The following is a 17837-nucleotide window of genomic DNA, read 5'->3' on the forward strand; positions in this document are numbered from 1 at the left end:
TTGAAAGACAAGCTTTTGTAATTTTACTGCGACAGGAGGGATTGGATGTAAGTCACACCTTTCGGAGAGTGGCTTGTGAAGATGGAGACAACAATGGAGACAGGGATTTCAGGGAAATGAGATGTCGCAGTTGCGTATATTGAAAGAGCCTGTTTGATGTTAGCACAATGAATCAGAAAAAGAAACACATCCAGACACAGTTTTTGAAATCTTGGAGCACTAAGGATTAGGAGCATATCCTCAAAGATTAAAAAGGAAAAAGCAAGCTACTCAAAGAACATGAATCAAGAAGATTGTCTTGGATGCTAGAACACAATGGAAGAATTTTTTGCAAGATTTGAGGGAAATGATTTTCAACTTAGATTTCTGTTCCCAACTAAACTGGTCACTAACAGTGAATGCTGAGTAAATACATATTTTCAGTGTCACAAGCAGGGTTAAGCAATTGCAAATAGCAAATTTATGTAGCCTCGAGTAGGCCTTTGGGAAAAGAAAAGATAAGTAATACAATGAAAGATTATCCTGAAAGATTTTAACATGCTAGAATGAGGGATTGAATTGAATAAGATCAAGTTTAAAAGTCCTTTGCTTGTCTCTTGATTATTTTGCTTTCAGGTATAATGAAAACATTGTAGTCATGTATGTGAATAAGGGTTGGGCCTTGAGGAAAATTTTCTTTTTGCATCTGCCAAAAGAAAGCATCTGTAATCTTTTAAAAACTTATTTATTTATTGAAATTAAATTTATTGGGGTGACATTGGTTAATACATTACAGGGGTGGGCAAAATTAAGTTTATGGAAGTATGTGGAAAATAATACAATAATAAATATTAAAAAAGAATAAACTCACGACTGTAAACCTATTTTCATTAATATGTCATCTGTATATTGCATTGTGGACCCACCACACAAAGTATAGTCTCTTTCTGTCACTATCCTTTTGTCCCCCTTTACCCTCATCACTCTCCCCCTACTCCCCCTTTCCCCTGGTAACCACCATACATTTTTGTCTATGCCTGTGAGTTTGTTTTGTTTTGTTGGTTGCTTTCTGTTTTATATTCCATAGCATATGTAATCTTGAAACATATTAACCAAAATATCTTCAGAGGAAAGCATGTGAGAGGCTTGCTCTTGCCTCTGTTCATTTTGCATTCAGCAGACATGTTAGATATAAACACTGGTGGCTCTGGTGGCGCTCCTGGACTAATGGGAGAGACAGGTAGAGAACCAATACTCGAGCTTGGTGCTGACAGAAGCCCACTTCAGGTGCAATTGCAGCCCAAAGGAGTGAGGTTCCATAAGAGCTTTTGTTTGTGAAAGATCTTGAAGGATGAGTAGGAGATTATTGGGTGGAGGGCACTCCACAAAGAGGAAAAGGTATCCTCAGATGCTGGATAGTGCATGGGGTTTTAGAAATCAGGGAATTTTCTTCCATCTGGGAATTTTATATAGTAGCGGCTTTGTGATTTAGAGATAAGTGTAATGACCAAATCCAAAGTCACCGGAAACCCACCCCATGCCACTGTGTGCACTTTAATGTGTGCAATGAGTCATCAATATATTACTGTTTTATATTTATCTTAGAACTTCTTAGCTATATTATCAAGGGACAATGGCCAAATTATATAAATCCAGCTTGGAAAAAGCCTTTTGAAAAGTAAATTTAGAGAAATCATCTACAGTTTCCACTAATATCGAAGAGGTTGTATATTTAGAATATTATACTAATATCTACTGAAATTGTTTATATTATTTCCTCAAACTTCTTGGTTCCAAAAGCCTTCATCTGCCTTTCCATCTCGCATTTAAAAATTTCCAAATAGTATAAATTATACTGATGCTTTGTTTATGACATGAATACAAACATTATTTATATTGATGAACTTCAGATGTTCTGACATGAATAGACACTGACGTGATGCATTTTTGTGCCCTGCTTAGTTAAATCCATTATTTTCTCCATTTGTAGTGGAGTGGAATGGCAATTGACTGCACTCCAGTCATCTAAATTTATTTCATTTGGAAGCTGGAATGATTATTTCCACTGAGCTGCTATTACAAGATGCAAAGGAAAAAGGATAAAAAAAAATAAATCGAATGTTCATTTTGGCAGCTATTTTAATTACTAGTATTGTAAGGGTGTATTTTGAAATACAACTTTCTTCTTTCATGTTATATTATAAATAGATTTTTATTTCTCCTTTCCATGAAATGCAGACTCTGGAAAGTTTCCAGTGCAATGTTAACTATTTTGAAACATAAAAACTAAGAAAATGCTTAATCATCAAAATAATGCCGTATAAACCTTTGACTCATTAATTCTTGTTGATTTTTGGTAATCTGAAAAAAATCCACTTAAAAATAATTGTGTTTATATTTCTAAATCCCAAGTAAAATTTTTTATTATAAAAAATTAGTTTTTCTGTTTTCCCCTCATGTATTGATGAAAGTAAGAAAATAATTAAAGCCCCAAATGTTACAGAAAATATTACATCTATTTAAATGTTTATTATTTTTACAATTCTATTATTGGTGACATTCATGCATTATACTTGGTCATAGTAGTGTACTGTCTTAGTCCAGTTGGGCTGCTATAACAAAATACCAGAGACTGGGTGGCTTTTGTACAATAGAAATTTGCTTCTCGCAGTTCTGGAGGCTGGGAAGTGCAAGATCATGGCTCTGGTACAGCGGGTGCCAGGTGAGAGCCTGCTTCAGGTTCATAGGTGTCTATCTGTTTGCTATGTCCTCATATAGCAAAGGGGCAAGAGAGTTCTCTGGGGTCTCTTTTATAAGGGCACTCATCTCTTTCACGAGAGCTTCACCTCATGACCTAATCATCCCCCAAAGGCCCTACCTCCAAATACCATCACATTGGGCATTTGGGTTTAACATATGCATTTTTGGGGGGATATAAACATTCAATCTATTTCAAGTAGCTGTGGGGTATCTAGAAATTTATTTATATTTGAATTTTTCATTGATTTTCTTTAGATTTTTTACTTGTTTCACTCCACACCTTTTATATCAGATAGTTTTAAATTTTTGACATATATATATATATATATATATATATATATATATATTTTTAAACCCTCATCAGGAGATATGTTTTTATTGATTTTTAGAGAGGGTGGAAATGGGAGAGAGAGAGAGAGAGAGAGAGAGAGAGAGAGAGAGAGAGAGAGAGAGAAACATTAATGTGAGAGAAAAACATCAATCAGTTGCCTTTGGAAAGAGTCCCGATTGAGGATTGAACCTATAACCTAAATATGTGCCCTGACCAGGACTGAACCCTCAACCTTTTGGTGTACAGGATGATCTGCCAGCCAATTGAGCTACCCAACCAGGGCTTGACCAATATTTTTTTATTTTTTTTATCTTCTTTCTTTTTTTTTATTGCTTAAAGTATTACAAAGGGTATTACATATGTGTGACCAATATTTTTCAACATCTAATTGTGATTGATAGAAATTTTATAATTCAAAGATAAATTGCATTTTTATAGGTTCAGTAAACCCTTGATTTTGTGGACCTCAATTTAACAGACTTTGTATTCTAGTCCATATGTCATATGTGAAAATTAACACCCTGCTAATTTAAAAACGCTTTTAACCAAGATTTACTTATAATTAAATTAACAGGTTATTTTTTTGTTATTAATTCACTGTTATTTTTAATGAATTTCAGCGAATAGGCCAGGGGTGGGCAAACTTTTTGACTCGAGGGCCACAATGGGTTCTTAAACTGGACCGGAGGGCTGGAACAAAAGCATGGATGGAGTGTTTGTGTGAACTAATATAAATTCAAAGTAAACATCATTACATAAAAGGGTACGGTCTTTTTTTTCAATAGTTTTATTCATTTCAAACGGGCTGGATCCAGCCCGCGGGCTGTAGTTTGCCCACGGCTGGAATAGCCATATGTTGGAAAGAACACCAGTAATTTCATTGACATAATGGATACTACATATCTACAGGTAGAGCCCACATATTTAAATCCAAGAGCACTGCTTGTAAACAATGTCCAGAAGGATTAGCACATGCATCCTTCATGGTAGTTGGTTCTGTTGTCACTTGGTGTGACTTTCTGCAGCATTTTGTTTTGTTTTGTTAATCCTCACCTGATTGATTTTTAAAGAAGTGGAAGGGAGGAGGAGAGACAGAGAGAGAAAAACATTGATGTGAGAGAGACACATGATTGGTTGCCTCCCGGGGATCAAGCCTGCAACCAAGGTATGTGCCCTTGACTGGAATTGAACCTGCAACTTCAGTCTCGGGCCAATGCTCTGTCCACTGAGCCAAACCTCCAGGACGGCAGCAGTTTTAACGTGAGCAGGTGATGTTCCATGTGCGCTAACCCGCACCCCAGTGTGTGCATTTGTTTACTCTCGGTGATTGGTGAATGTACTCATTGACTAGACCTATTCAGTATAAATTTAAAATTACCGTAATACACACAGAAAACTTTTCTGTGAAATTAAACTTTTAATTTTACAAATGTGTCCACATAAGGAAAAACATATAAATAAATAAATTTGTCAATTTTTTAACATACACATTCAGAAAACCTACTTTATTATAGAATGGCCTTCCGGCTTTAATGGACACTCCTTGGCTGAATTAGTCCATGATATGGAAATTTACTGTAATGATACCAGATTGCATTTTTGCAATGGCTGTTTTCTTACCTTTAAAGTAAAGTGTTGTTTGTTTGTTCTCTAGAAAGACCCACATTTGAGTGTTTTTTTTTTCTTTTTTTTTAAAATATATTTTTATTGATTTTTTAAGAGAGGAAGGGAGAGAGATAGAGAGTTAGAAACATCGATGAGAGAGAAACATCGATCAGCTGCCTCCTGCACATCTCCTGCTGGGGATGTGCCCGCAACCCAGGTATATGCCCTTGACCAGAATTGAACCTGGGACCTTTCAGTCCGCAGGCCGACGCTCTGTCCACTGAGCCAAACCGGTTTTGGCGTTTTTTTTTTCTTTTTTTCTTATTGTACTGTAACGTATTATAAGATACATACAGAGTAAAAAGGGCCATACTCTATAGCTTGGCACTGTGACCACATACCTTTGGCATTAAATTTGAAAATGTTAAGTGGCTGATGCAGAAAACCTCAATAATGCACTACAAATATTTTATCAAGCCAGTAGAAATTGTTCCTATATTCCATCAAAGAAATCTTTGTCCTTTTTGTTTTGGTATTCATTATCAGAGTTAGTAACAATTCATGCATTTTCAGCTAGTAATAAGCATTTTTATTAATTATTTTTTTTCCTCTCCTAGAACGATATCGCATTCAGAGTGAACAATTTGAAGATCTTTGGCTCATAACAAATGAGCTTATTATCCGCCTCCAAGAATATTTTGAAAAGCAGGGAAGCAAAGATTTCGCATGTTCTTTTTCAGGATCCATGCCCCTTCAAGAATATTTTGCATTGATTGATCATCATTTTGAGGTGTGTATGATTAGAACAAATATTATTTATAATTTTTCAACACATTAAAGAAAGAGATGCTGCAGAGGTAAGAATTGTACGATACGCGCTATTCGGCCAGATGCTCCAACCTGTTCTTCTTTTATGGACGGTAGTTTTTGTGAATCTGGTTTGTGATTAGTTGCAGACAATTAAGAGTGGCTGCCTGGAGGTAAGCATGTGGTCTTGCCTCAGAACAGAGCTGATTTAATTCCTCCACATGAGGACTTAACCTTTGACCCCAATAACCCGGTGTTGAAACAATTGGAGCTTATCGGCAGCCATTAGGCTGACTAACACTAGCAGGCCATAAATGAGGTGTGATTGTAAAGCAAAGTGATTTTTCCTTTCCTTTCTTAACAAGCACACCACAACTTCTGCATCTGAATGAGGGTAACCACATAAAATATTCGCCAGTATCTGGCACCATGGATGCTTAGTAAAATGCTAAATGACTAAATGTCTAAATAAATGAGATCTGACAGTAACTTTGTTGCCTGAATATTTAATTGTTTTAAAAGTCCCATGTGTTAAAAAAAATTCACCAGGCTCTACTTATTTATTGGTCTATAGATAGACTTTGTAGGCAATTACAAAGGGGAATTGCAAAAGAATTTTGAACATCATTCAAGGAAGCTAGAGTGAGTACTTTTTGAGGACTCAATAGGATTTTGCATTTCTGTTTATAAACTACTAGAGGCCCAGTGCATGAAATTCTTGAGCAGGTACGGTCCTAGGCCTGGCTTGCGATCAGGGCCATTTTCCCCGGCTGCTCGCAGCCGGCCCTGCCCCACCGCTGCCACCCACCCCCGGTTCCCCCTTTCACCATCGGATGATTGGTGCCAGCCGGGGGAAGGGACCGAGAGGTCCGCTGTTCCTGCCCACTCGCCAGTCCTGCCCCTGCCACGAGTCGCCCTCTGTGTGTGGGGTGACCGGCAGGGCGGGGCCTTGGCTTGGCGCTGTCCGTGTTCCCTGCCACCGACCACTGGTTCCCCGTTCACCATCAGGCAATCGGAGCCTGCCGGCAGGGGAAAGGAACCGAGAGGGCGTCAGTGCTCCTCATAGTGACTGGTCCAGAGGTCGTTCTGGTTGTTCTGCCTTTAGGGTCAATTTGCATATTACCCTTTTATTATATAGGATGGTGTGTGTGTGTGTGTGTCTGTGTGTGTGTGTGTGTGTGAGAGAGAGAGAGAGAGAGAGAGAGAGAGAGTCACATGAATAGTCTACCTAATTTCAGTCCCTTTCAACATCCTAAAGGCATTGACTTCAAGCTATAATAACTTTGTTTAACACAGTCTGAACATAAAGGGAAAAATTCAGTGCATACAAACCAATTACAAATAACGTCATTATCAAATAGAGTTGAAGAACTTACTAGAGTTTCCCTTTTTATATCCTGATATTATCGTCATAATTATTGATGAAATATTATTTTTAAAACATTTTAGTTTAAGAAATTTATCACAACTTTTGGTAAAGAAAGCTTTTTCCCCCTTCAAGAGAATATTCTTGTATTTAGTTAATTCCTTTTTGTTTCTAACATTGATATTAAAAGAAGCTAATAAAATTCCAAGATTTTTAAATCATGTATTGGAAAGTACATATAATGAAAAGATAAGGAAGTTTGGTTTGATATCAGAAATGTTAGCTATGCTTGATTTCTGAAAATTTTGGATATATTTATTTCAGAACTAGTTATGACTGTTTTATAAGTTGAATTAGTAGTTCACATGATCTAATTTCATAGAGAGTTTCTTCTACTTTATGACTTTGACTAGCTTTCTTGTATCTTAATAATATTAAATTTAAAACTTATGGAAAGAATTACAGTGGAAAGAGTAATTTCTGATTCTCATCCTCCAATCTCTTCTTTGGGGCCAACATTTGGTATCTGGTTTTGGCGCGTCATTCTAGAACTATTTCATGCAATCACCACTATGTCAACAGATTTGTTTTTAAAAAAATACATGAGTGGTAGTACATTGTACATACTACTCTGTATTTTTTATTTTCTTTGTTTCATTTAGTGTATCTTTGGATAGCCTTGCATATCAGTACCCAGTAGTCCTGCAAAGTAGTCATCTTTATTCATTTAATCTGTTCCCCTATTGATGAGTATTTTGATTTTTAATAACACTTTACTACAATAACAAACTATTTTATAATGACTATGCTTATATCTACATTAGCTTTTGCAGGCATACCCATAAGATAAGATCCTTGAAGTGGGATTGGTAGGTCAAAGGCTGTATGTGTGAGAGCTTATTTGTATTAACTTCTCTGTAAATTTTGCTCATTTTTCTATTGGGTTGTTGCTCTTTTTCTTAATGATTTGTATTGGGTGTGGTCCTTTTTCATTGATTTGTAGATGCTTTCTGGATATTAGTTTAGGGGCATGACTTTAGTCGGTGTGGTTATTGCTCTTTTTGCAGTTTGCTTTTTGTCTTATCACTTTACTCATAATGTTTTTCTTTTTGTAAACCATATAGAATTAATTTTTTTCAGTCCTTTATCACGTGTGTGTGTGTTTGTGGCTTTTGACTTTTGACTATACTCATAATGGTCTTTCTCATCCTGAGATTATGTAAAAATTCTAATTTTTCTGGTACTTTTATTGTGTGTAAACTTTTAATTCCTCTGCAATTAATTTTGCTATAAATACTGGGGGAGAAATTCTTATTCTTTTTCTCCATGTATTTAATTAATTTTCTCAAGACATTTATTAAATAATCTATTTTTCCCTAGGCATACTAGGCATCTTTACTAAATTTTTATTTAACCTACTCCACTGTATTACCTATGTATTCATGTACCAAATATCACCATTTTAATTCTTAACTCTATGATATGTTTTTATTTCTTTATTATTCTTTCAGACTTTGATTGGAATTTTCTGTATTTTTACTTTAAATATTTTTGTCGTACACATTTAACCTGAATTTAAGAAACTCTTTGTTGTAGCTGCGGATAAATGGTGAAAAGTTGGAAGAACTCTTATCCGAAAGAGCTGTGCAGTTCCGGGCCATCCAGCGCCGGCTGCTAACAAGGTTCAAAGACAAAACTCCTGCCCCGCTCCAACACCTGGACACGCTGCTGGACGGCACCCACAAGCAGGCGAGTACAGGGCCAGTGGCAGCACCTCTGCCACGTGCTGTTGACTTTGAAAATCAGGTGTGTGTTTTCAGAGTTAGCTTCCCTAGAGGAAAGAAAAATAGCCAATATGTAAACCTCAAAAACAGTATTGATAATACATTTGCTGCTTGAAATCCTCATGGTTATTTGAAAAGTCTGTAGCAGCAGGAGGGCACTCTGGAAAGAACACTGGGCTTTTTTCCATACGATGGGGTAAGTACTCACCGTGTCGTTACAGAGATGCTGCTCCACGGTGTATGTGGGAGTGCGGGGCACATGGCTCCCCAAAGACAGACAGGAGTGCTCCCGTGCAGGAGGTTATATGGCTCGTCGTTGGCCTGATGGGTCTCTGGTCCACACACTCTCTCTGCCGTGCCCTTTTCATTTGCTTTGTTTTTCATGGTTTTCTTTTCCCTCCTCCTCCCCGGGATCTCTTTGTTGACTTGTCTCTCTCCTCCTCGGGCCTCCTGCCATGCCTACCGCACTGGGCTGCAGATTGGCTGAGTCTGGTCTTTAGTGAGGCTGGGTCTTTTTGTGGACACAGTGGCAGAGGAGTGCTTAAAGGCGTTTGATGAGGATGCTTGATTTAATGCTTTCCATCTTTTCCAGATAGCAAGACTTCCCTGTCTTTATACACTTAAAGTGCTGTTTTTTGTTTTTTTTTTTATGTTTTCTGCTTAGCCTTGGGGTTGGGTTTTTCCATGATATGTACGGTTACAGAAAAGATGATCAAAACCAGTGGTTTTCACTTGAATCTGCATTCTTTTTAGATAAAAAAGGGAATGAACAAGTTTTCAAAAGAAAAATGTGAATACTATAAGAAAATGTGACTTAGTTTCAATGCAATTCACAACTCAATTTTATCATAAATATTCACATTAAATTATAACTAGATAATGTTCTTTATTTTAATTATTTTTAGTAAATTTTTAATGACATAGTTAAATCATGAACATAATTTCCCAATGAAAATTACAAGATTATACATAAGGCTAAATTCTCCAGCTTGATTCTTTATCAACTTTTCAGAAATATAATCACGTTCCCTAACCCTTGAACTTAGGTTTTCTGTACTTTTGAATTAGAGAACCTTTTGTTGTCATTAGAATCTTATTCATTTATAATCAGTTGTGGTCTATGGACTTTAAGATCCATTAGTTTTGTCAAGAGATGCTTAAAGCAGGCAGAGTATGTGTGTTGTGTGCAGGCTAACGAGGCTGCCTGGACATTTGCTGACGTGCTCAGTCCGGCCAGTTGTTTGGAGATGGACTCCCTGTCCAGTCTCCTTGCATATCCTCCCCTCAGCCCTGTCCTGGGCGGGCTCACGGGACCCATGTTTGGTCTCATGCTCTGTGGTGGCCATCTTGAAATCCCTAGTACTTATCGAATAAAAAGGCCCCGTATTTCCGTGTTGCTCTGGACACCACAGCAATGGAGGCCCTGGCTGTCAGGATACTCATTTGTGATGAATAGGACAAGAAGACCGAGAGTTCCAATACAAGACAGAGTTCAAAGACAGAGTAGAGTTTTCAGACAGAACGGCTTTATTACCGCTGCCCCCAAACCACCTGCAAATTTCCCCAAAAGGAAGAAAAAGAGGTGCAGTGAGCGTCCGTGAGAGCTCCTCTGGACAGCTCCGGGCTTCCGTCTGGGAAAGGCATCCTGGCTAAGTGACCCTGGAGTGACAAGGGTAACTCACGTAGGAGCACTGTTCTGCATTCGTTGTCTCTAGGCATGTTGCGGGTTGCAGCCTCTCTTTAGACTTCCAACAGGTGGTCACTGGCATAAAAATCCCCCGTCAATAGTTATAAGGTTAGGTGCACAAGGGGGTCAGTCAAGCACTTGTCTCCTGCTTTTAACTGTAAGGCATTTCCTATAGCTTGTGTTTTTGATTGGACAGTGACTGGAACCCACACGCCCACATTATTGTTTTACTCTTACTAGCATGCCTGTCTTTAGTGTCTGCCTGCTGCCACCTCGCACTCATGGGGGCACCTGCCAGGCAGTCCTCCCTGGCCACCAGCGCTGAGCAGAAGGACCAGTGCTCTTGCTCTGGGGAAAGCATCTTGGGATTCTTACACGGGAAGGGCCTGGCCCCCTTGAGTGAAGATTTTCCAGTTGCTCACCACAATTTCAAGAATTTATTCTCAAATTTGGGGGAAAAAGGCTTCCTTTTAGAAAGACCATTTACTTTCTAGGTGAAGAGGTATAATGTTAAATGAAAGTAAGCATGTGGAGAAATTATTTTTTTAATTTTTAGCAGCGAGACACCTAAATTTCATCATTTGTATAATTGGAATTACTGCCTTGTCAACCATCTGAATATGGTTTTGAAGAACCTAAGAAAGGAAGTAAGGCAGGGGTGGGAAATGTCTGTCTGGCCCTGCAAAGGCGTTAGGGGTGAGTTCACTGAATGTTTGACAAACGTATCAGGCTAATTTTTAAGTTAATAATTTTGTATGGCTCTCGAATGATGTTATAAATATCCAAATGGCCCTTGGCAGAAAAAAGGTTCCCCACCCCTGAAGTAAGGGGAGAGAAGAGAAATTCATATTTGTTGAGTATCTGTTGAGTCTTAGGTCAGCTTCATTTATCACTTTATTTAATACAATCATTTTGCGAGGGTGGCGTTATTGCTCCCACTTTATGGATGAAGAACTTGAGGCTCTGAGCAGAGTTAAGCAACTTGCCCAATGTCACAGATTCCAAAGTCCCTGCTTTCCTAACTCATGTGGCATTTTTATTTTAATCATTTCCAGGTGGAATGTAGACATCCTAGGTTTTCTTTAGCAAAACTACAGTAGGATTAAAGAAAAAGAAGATTCATGCAAACTCTTTGTGCATATGCGTGGCATATATTTATTATCAGCCACCCAGCATTCATTGTGAATACCCTACTGGACAGGTAACGGAATCTGGAGCATTCCCGAAAGGATATATTACGTCTGAAACTGGGGTATCAGGGGAAGAGGCGACTATTAATGTGTTGACTTTTACTGAAGTTCTGTTTTCTTTGCCGTCCAGTGCTAATGCTTATTGCATTTGGCAGAAAAGCTTTGGAAAATAAGTTCTCTTCACATTATAAAATTTTCACGTATGTTTGTTAGTCAAAGCAGGACTGATGGGTTGAACTGAATGAAGGGAACTTAGACTTACCCTCCGCTTGGCTTGTGCTGTGATGCTCCTGTGTGTACCGAGATTTCTCCTCCCCATAGAACACTGACCCTCTGTTGTAGCAGAGGGAGAATGTTTACTAATCTGAACGTTTAATTGTGTCAGATGACATATGTGTGATGTAATGACTGATAGTCATTAATGTTCTAGAAAAGCACTTGGCCAATTTCTCTCGTGGAAAACAGGGGCTGTATTAGGCCTAATTTTAAACAGAGATCCTGTGGTTTCGTTTTGCTATTTGTTACTTTTTCTGTGCTTAAAACTTCCTTCCACTCTGTTTATTTGTATGGAATTGATATATAAAAGTCATTTTCAGTCACACAGAAGTCTGAGAGCTTTTTGGTCTATGACTTTTCAAATGAGCATGATTTTGGCCGATAACACAAAGGAATATGTGATGAAACGCTTCAGAGGCCCGCGTTCCTCTTTGCCATGGCAAGGAAAACACTCTGCTAATAGACTGAGAGGAAGTCTCTGGGATGTGGTGATGGGCTGCATTTGTTTTTCTTATACCCACTTAAGAGCTAAAAAGAAATCTTTCTGTGAAGGAGAGAATAAACAGGTCAGAAGGGGCACAGAAATTTGCAGTCACATGTTTGGGATGAATGGAAGAGGTAAGTTAACAAAGAAAAGGATGGGATGCCAAAAGAAAAAAAAAAGGATGGTTAAAGAAAAAATAAAAAAGGAAGTTTGTATGTCTTTACCCCTTATTTCTACTCTTGGAAAATAGTTCACAAAGTTGTTTATTTACAGTATTAATCACCTTGGCAAGAAATTAGAAACCAGCTTTTCATAGTTGGAAAATGATTAGGTTATTGTAGTTTTATTTGAAATGATATCATTTCATGTCATTATTTAAAAAACTGGAATAATAGAAAACACTTGTAGTAATTGAAAAAAGCAGGTTAATATGTAGTAAATAAATAATGAAATGTGTCTATAATAGGTAGGTGTGCAAAGATTTGGAAGAAATAAAAAAATTAAAAATGGTATACATTTGTTTTAGTTGACTTTATGTTCTTAAACCATCTCCTTTAATATTATGATCATAATTTGATAAGCATGAAAATAATTTTTTCACAATTCGTGAATATACTTAATGCTACTGAACTAGACACTTGAAAAATAGTTAAGATGGTAAATTTTATAGTCTTTGGGTTTTACTACAGTTAAAAGAAATAATAACTTTTTGAAAAATGGGATATAGTCCAGCTGGTGTGGCTCAGTGGTTGAACGTCAACCTATGAACCAGGAGGTAAAGGTTCAATTTCCTGTCAGGGCCCATACCTGGGGTGCGGGCTCAAATCCTCAGTAGGGGGTGTGCAGGAGGCAGCCAATCAATGATTCTGATCATTGATGTTTCTATCTCTCCCTCTCTGAAATCAATAAAAATATATTTTAAAAGAGAAACAGAAAAAGAAAAATGAGATATGCTCCTCAACTCTTGGTCTTCATTGGTATTTTCGGAGGAAATATTTTCTCTCTCTTATGTATACCTTAGAAGCTAATTTCTCTAGTTTCCAAATGTGTAGAATTTTGGGTTATTATTTCATATACTAGAGGCCTGGTGCACAAAAATTTGTGCACTCGGCAGGGGTAGGGGTTGGGGGTGGGGGTAACTCAGCCCGGCCTGTGCCCTCTTGCAGTCTGGGACCCTGTGAGGGATGTCCACCTGCTGGCTTAGGCCCGCTCCCTGGGGGATTGGGCCTAAGATGGCAGTCAGACATCCCTCTGGCAGCTCGGCAGTCCTCAGGGGATGTCCACTTGCCAGCAGGGAGCAGGCCTAAGCTGCAGTCGGACATCCTTAGCGCTGCTGAGGAGGCGGGAGAGTCTCCCACCACCACCGCTGTGCTGTCAGCCGTCAGCCTGGCTTGTGACTGAGCAGAGCTCCCCCTGTGGTAGCACACTGACTACCAGGGGGGGCAGCTCCTGCATTGAGCGTCTGCCCCCTGGTGGTCAGTGTGTGTCATAGTGGCCAGTCATTCCCAGTTGTTCTGCTGTTAGATCAATTTGCATATTACCCTTTTATTATATAGGACTAGAGGCCTGTTGCACGGAAAGATTCATGCAATAGGCCTTCCCTTCCCCTGGCTGCCAGCACCGGTTTTCTTCTGGCACCCAGCACCCAGGCCTTCGCTCCGGCTGGAGCCGCCTTCAGCACCTTCGTGTTCCGGCCGGAGCCGCGTATGCAAATTAACCGCCATCTTTGTTGGTGGTTAATTTGCATATCTTGCTGATTAGCCAGTGGGAGGCATAGCGAAGGTACGGTTAATTATCCTGTTTGTCTATTATTAGATTAGATGAGTTAGTTTATTCAAAAGAGAGCACTTAGGTACCTGTACTTTGTACTTGAATGAATATAGGAATAGAGTTGGTGTTGTCTTGTTGACCCTAACCTCACTAGTCCCTTTAGGCAAATGAGAGACATATACAAAACTCTTTCAAAATTATGTAAATTTTTTTCAACGAGGTTAGAGTGCAACCTAGAATGTGTTGTCCAAAGTGTGTTTGTTACAAGTATATCACTGAAATATTCAATATTCATAAGTGTGTGTGGCTATATGGTCTAGCCCAGAAGTAGATGTGAAGCTCCAAGTGTGAGCCATATATATAATTTTTAGTTTTCTAGTAGCCACATTTAAAAAGTAAAATAAAACAAGTGATATTAATGTTACCATTTCTACATGGAATCTAATAAAAATTATTGCGATATTTATATTTTTACATAGTAAGTCTTGAAAACATGGTTTATTTTATACTTGCAACACATTTCAAGTGCTAAATATCCACATGTGGCTAGTGGCTACCTTAGTGGACATTACAGTTCTTGCTACAGATAGTCGTCAACTCACAATTTATATTGTTTCTTATAATGCCTCTTTTCTTGATTTTTAATTTCCTTTAGTTCTTTTAAATTCTTGTTTATGATAAGACTATCATTGACCCAATGGGTTTCATTCACTGGATGTGAACAGTGAGCAGTGGGAAGTACTCTTATATGGTTAGGGGACTACCAGGAACCTTCCCTTACATAAACCATGTATTCAGGTATTAAGGGGAAAAAAGGTACGCTCTCCCTCTCAGGAGTACACCCGTGCCTTTCGCTTTCACCTCTTCTTCCCTCCAAGCATGTTACCTTTGCCTTTCTCTCCCTAAGCTCCCCTTTTTGCCTCTGTAACTTGTTTCCTGAGCCCATGCAGCCCAGGTGGCTCACTTCTACTACCTCTGTAACTTCCTAAATAAACTTTCTCTTAGAATTTGGAAAAGAAGAAAAACACACATCAAATTTGTGTCCACAGATTTGGGTCCTTGTTTCAGTTCTTCCTGGCTCCTTGACTTGGGGCATGTCGCTAACCCCTCTGAGCCTTGCTGCTTTAATTTCATCCTTGGACTCTTAGAATCTGTCTGAGAAGCATCCAACATGGTGCTTATCTTCTAGTAACATTCTCCATAAATATTTATTGTATCTGCATAATAGGGCAAGGGACTGAGACTTAACTTTCTGGTGGTTCAGAATTTCAAGAACAAATGGAGCCTTCGGGGTCATCTAATGTCAGCCCTAGACTGGGGTGTGGCTGTTGACCCGCTACCATTGTTCGGTGGACTTGACTGATCGGGATCTAAGTTACAGGGCTTTGTGAGACTGAATTAGTTTTCAAACAAAATATGTAAGTGCAAAGTATTATTATAACATTGGAGTTATGCTTCCCTGGGTTGAAGTATGTAGCACTAATTGACATTAATGGGTGTTGTACATAAATCAAAGGGAGAACAGACCTATTAGTGTATTAAAAAAACATTCTACTTTTAATATCCATCTGGTATGCTTTACTTCCCTGGGGCATGCATTTTTTTTTTTTTATAAATTAAATGCATATTTCTTTTATCTGCATGTTCTTCAGTCAGTATTTAAGTTTTCTGCTTGCTAGTGTTAGTTTGAACAATTCCCTAGGTTGTAAACTCAATGTTAGGATTTCGCTTTGGTGAATTTATCAGATTCAGAAATTTGATCACCTGTCTGATAAAAAGTATTCTAAGCCAAAGTAATCAGGGGGTATGCTCTTGTGGGACAATTTCCTCCTATTTGTTGTTTGATCTTTTTTTTTTTTTTTTTTAAATTAGTCTTTTGAGATACACTCAGAAGCAAGATGTGTCTAATATTACAATAAAGCTATTTATGGGCCCATTATAAGGAAATGCAAATCTTATCTTTTTGTGTCAGTGTTGAGAGAAAAATATATAAGTGGCCTCCAATTATCTGTAATTGTATGAAGTCTTCTTTCATGTATGTTATCTGTCTTCCTGTTTAATCCCATCTGGCACACTTATGCCTTTTGTATTAGTTTTTTGTAAATGGAGTTCTGAATGGTTTGAATTGTGAATTAACAATGATCACAATCCTCACATCCCTCCTCCCTACCTTCCTTCCTCCCCCTTCCTCTCTCTTTAAATAAAGGAAAACAGAGCCAGTTTCCTAGAGAGACCTAGGAGGATTAAAAGAAGGAATGTACAGTCTTTATAAGAGTATCTGTGAGTAGCTGAGCAGTTTTATCAGTCCTGCTGTGTGTTTGTGTATGAATAAACAGAGTGCTGGCAGTGTGCTGAGTGCTGCTTGAAAGTACCACATGAAACCAAGGATAAGTTGAGGTGGTATCTCTTTAAAAAGATATTTTTGTGAGACCCAACTGTATACCCAGGGAGAAGGTCATAGTAGGTAAACACAATTAAATGAAAAGAAATGACTTTGAACGTTGGTCTTTAAATCGATTTAAATATATTGTCACTCTATCTGGGAATCGTTAATAGAATTTTGTGCAGTAAAATCAGCAGGTACTTCACTATTTTCCATGATGGCTCACACTCTATTTTAAAGTTTCCTTTTACATGATTTTCAAATCTCATATAGCAGAATATTAGATTTCAGGGAAATCCAACCTCCCCTCCCACCCAAACATTGATTCTCTACCGCCCTTTCCCCCATCTGGGACTGGCTTCTGGCCAGCACTTAATATTCTTGTTCAGTTGACTCACCAGTTAGAATGATGGGCTCAGAGGTCATATATGTTTGGAGATGTGTGTCCCATGGAAGTGATAGATTTTCACTGGGTCATCTCCCCCTCCATCTTTTACCCCACCTTCATGACTCAAGGTAGAGGTGTGTAGGAGGATCGGCCCTTGGGAAATTGAGGCCATGAACTCAAGGAAGCCCATAGATCCTGGTCCTTATGATCTAACGAGTCAACTGCTTATCTGACACATCAGATAACACTAACCCTCTCCATGTAATTATCTGTACTTTTTCTTTGTTTGTTTTTGTGCTGTCCCATTCCCAAACCTCCAGGAGACCCCTGTTGTCTCACTCTGGCATTCAAACATTTCTAAAGACTGCAACCCACCTCCTTCTAATCTTCACCCCTACTTCTGCAAAACCTGCTTGCCAGTCAAGCTAGCCTATCCTCTGACCAAAAAAAAAAAAAAAAAGCTTTATTAATGGATACTTAGCATACTGCAGAATTCACCCACTGTAAATGTACCACTTAGTGATTCTTAATAAACTTAGAGTTGTGCAGCCATCACCACAATTGAATTTTAGAACATTACTGTTCCCCCCAGAGCTCCCTCATGCCCATTTACACTTAATCTCCTCTCACCCCTAACACCAGAAGCTACTAGTCTACTTTCTGTCTCTTTATTTTATGTAAATAAAATCACATAATAAGAAGTTTTTTGGATCTGGGTCCTTTTACCAAACAATGTTTTTGAGGTTTATCCATGTTGTAGTGTGTGTGAGGAGTTTAGTCCTTTTTATTGAGGAGTGGAATTCCATAGTGTGGGTGCACCACATCTGTTTTTATCAGTCAATAGGCATTTGGGTTGTTTCCAATTTAGACCAATAAATAAATAGTGCTGTTAGGAATATTCATGCAATGTCTTTCTGTGGACATACGTTTTGTTTTCTCTTGGTAGATTCTTAGGAGTGGAATTGCAGGGTCATATAGTAAATTTATGGTGAACTTTTTATGCAACTGACCAAATGTTTTTCTCAGT

At 38.4% G+C, this 17837-nt stretch overlaps 1 protein-coding gene across 1 annotated transcript in view; it reads left to right on the top strand.

The window, feature by feature from the left end:
• Positions 1 to 17837, top strand: part of BBS9 (Bardet-Biedl syndrome 9) — a 325628-nt gene that overhangs the window by 165651 nt on the left and 142140 nt on the right. Inside the window, exons 18-19 of the mRNA XM_081102088.1 lie at positions 5293 to 5465; positions 8445 to 8597. Of these exons, the coding sequence (XP_080958214.1) occupies positions 5293 to 5465; positions 8445 to 8597 (326 nt within the window). The remainder of the gene's footprint in view (positions 1 to 5292; positions 5466 to 8444; positions 8598 to 17837) is intronic.

The sequence above is a fragment of the Myotis nattereri genome, assembly GCF_964212035.1.
Source record: "Myotis nattereri genome assembly, chromosome: 11".
In the NCBI taxonomy this organism is placed as follows: Eukaryota; Metazoa; Chordata; class Mammalia; order Chiroptera; family Vespertilionidae; genus Myotis; species Myotis nattereri.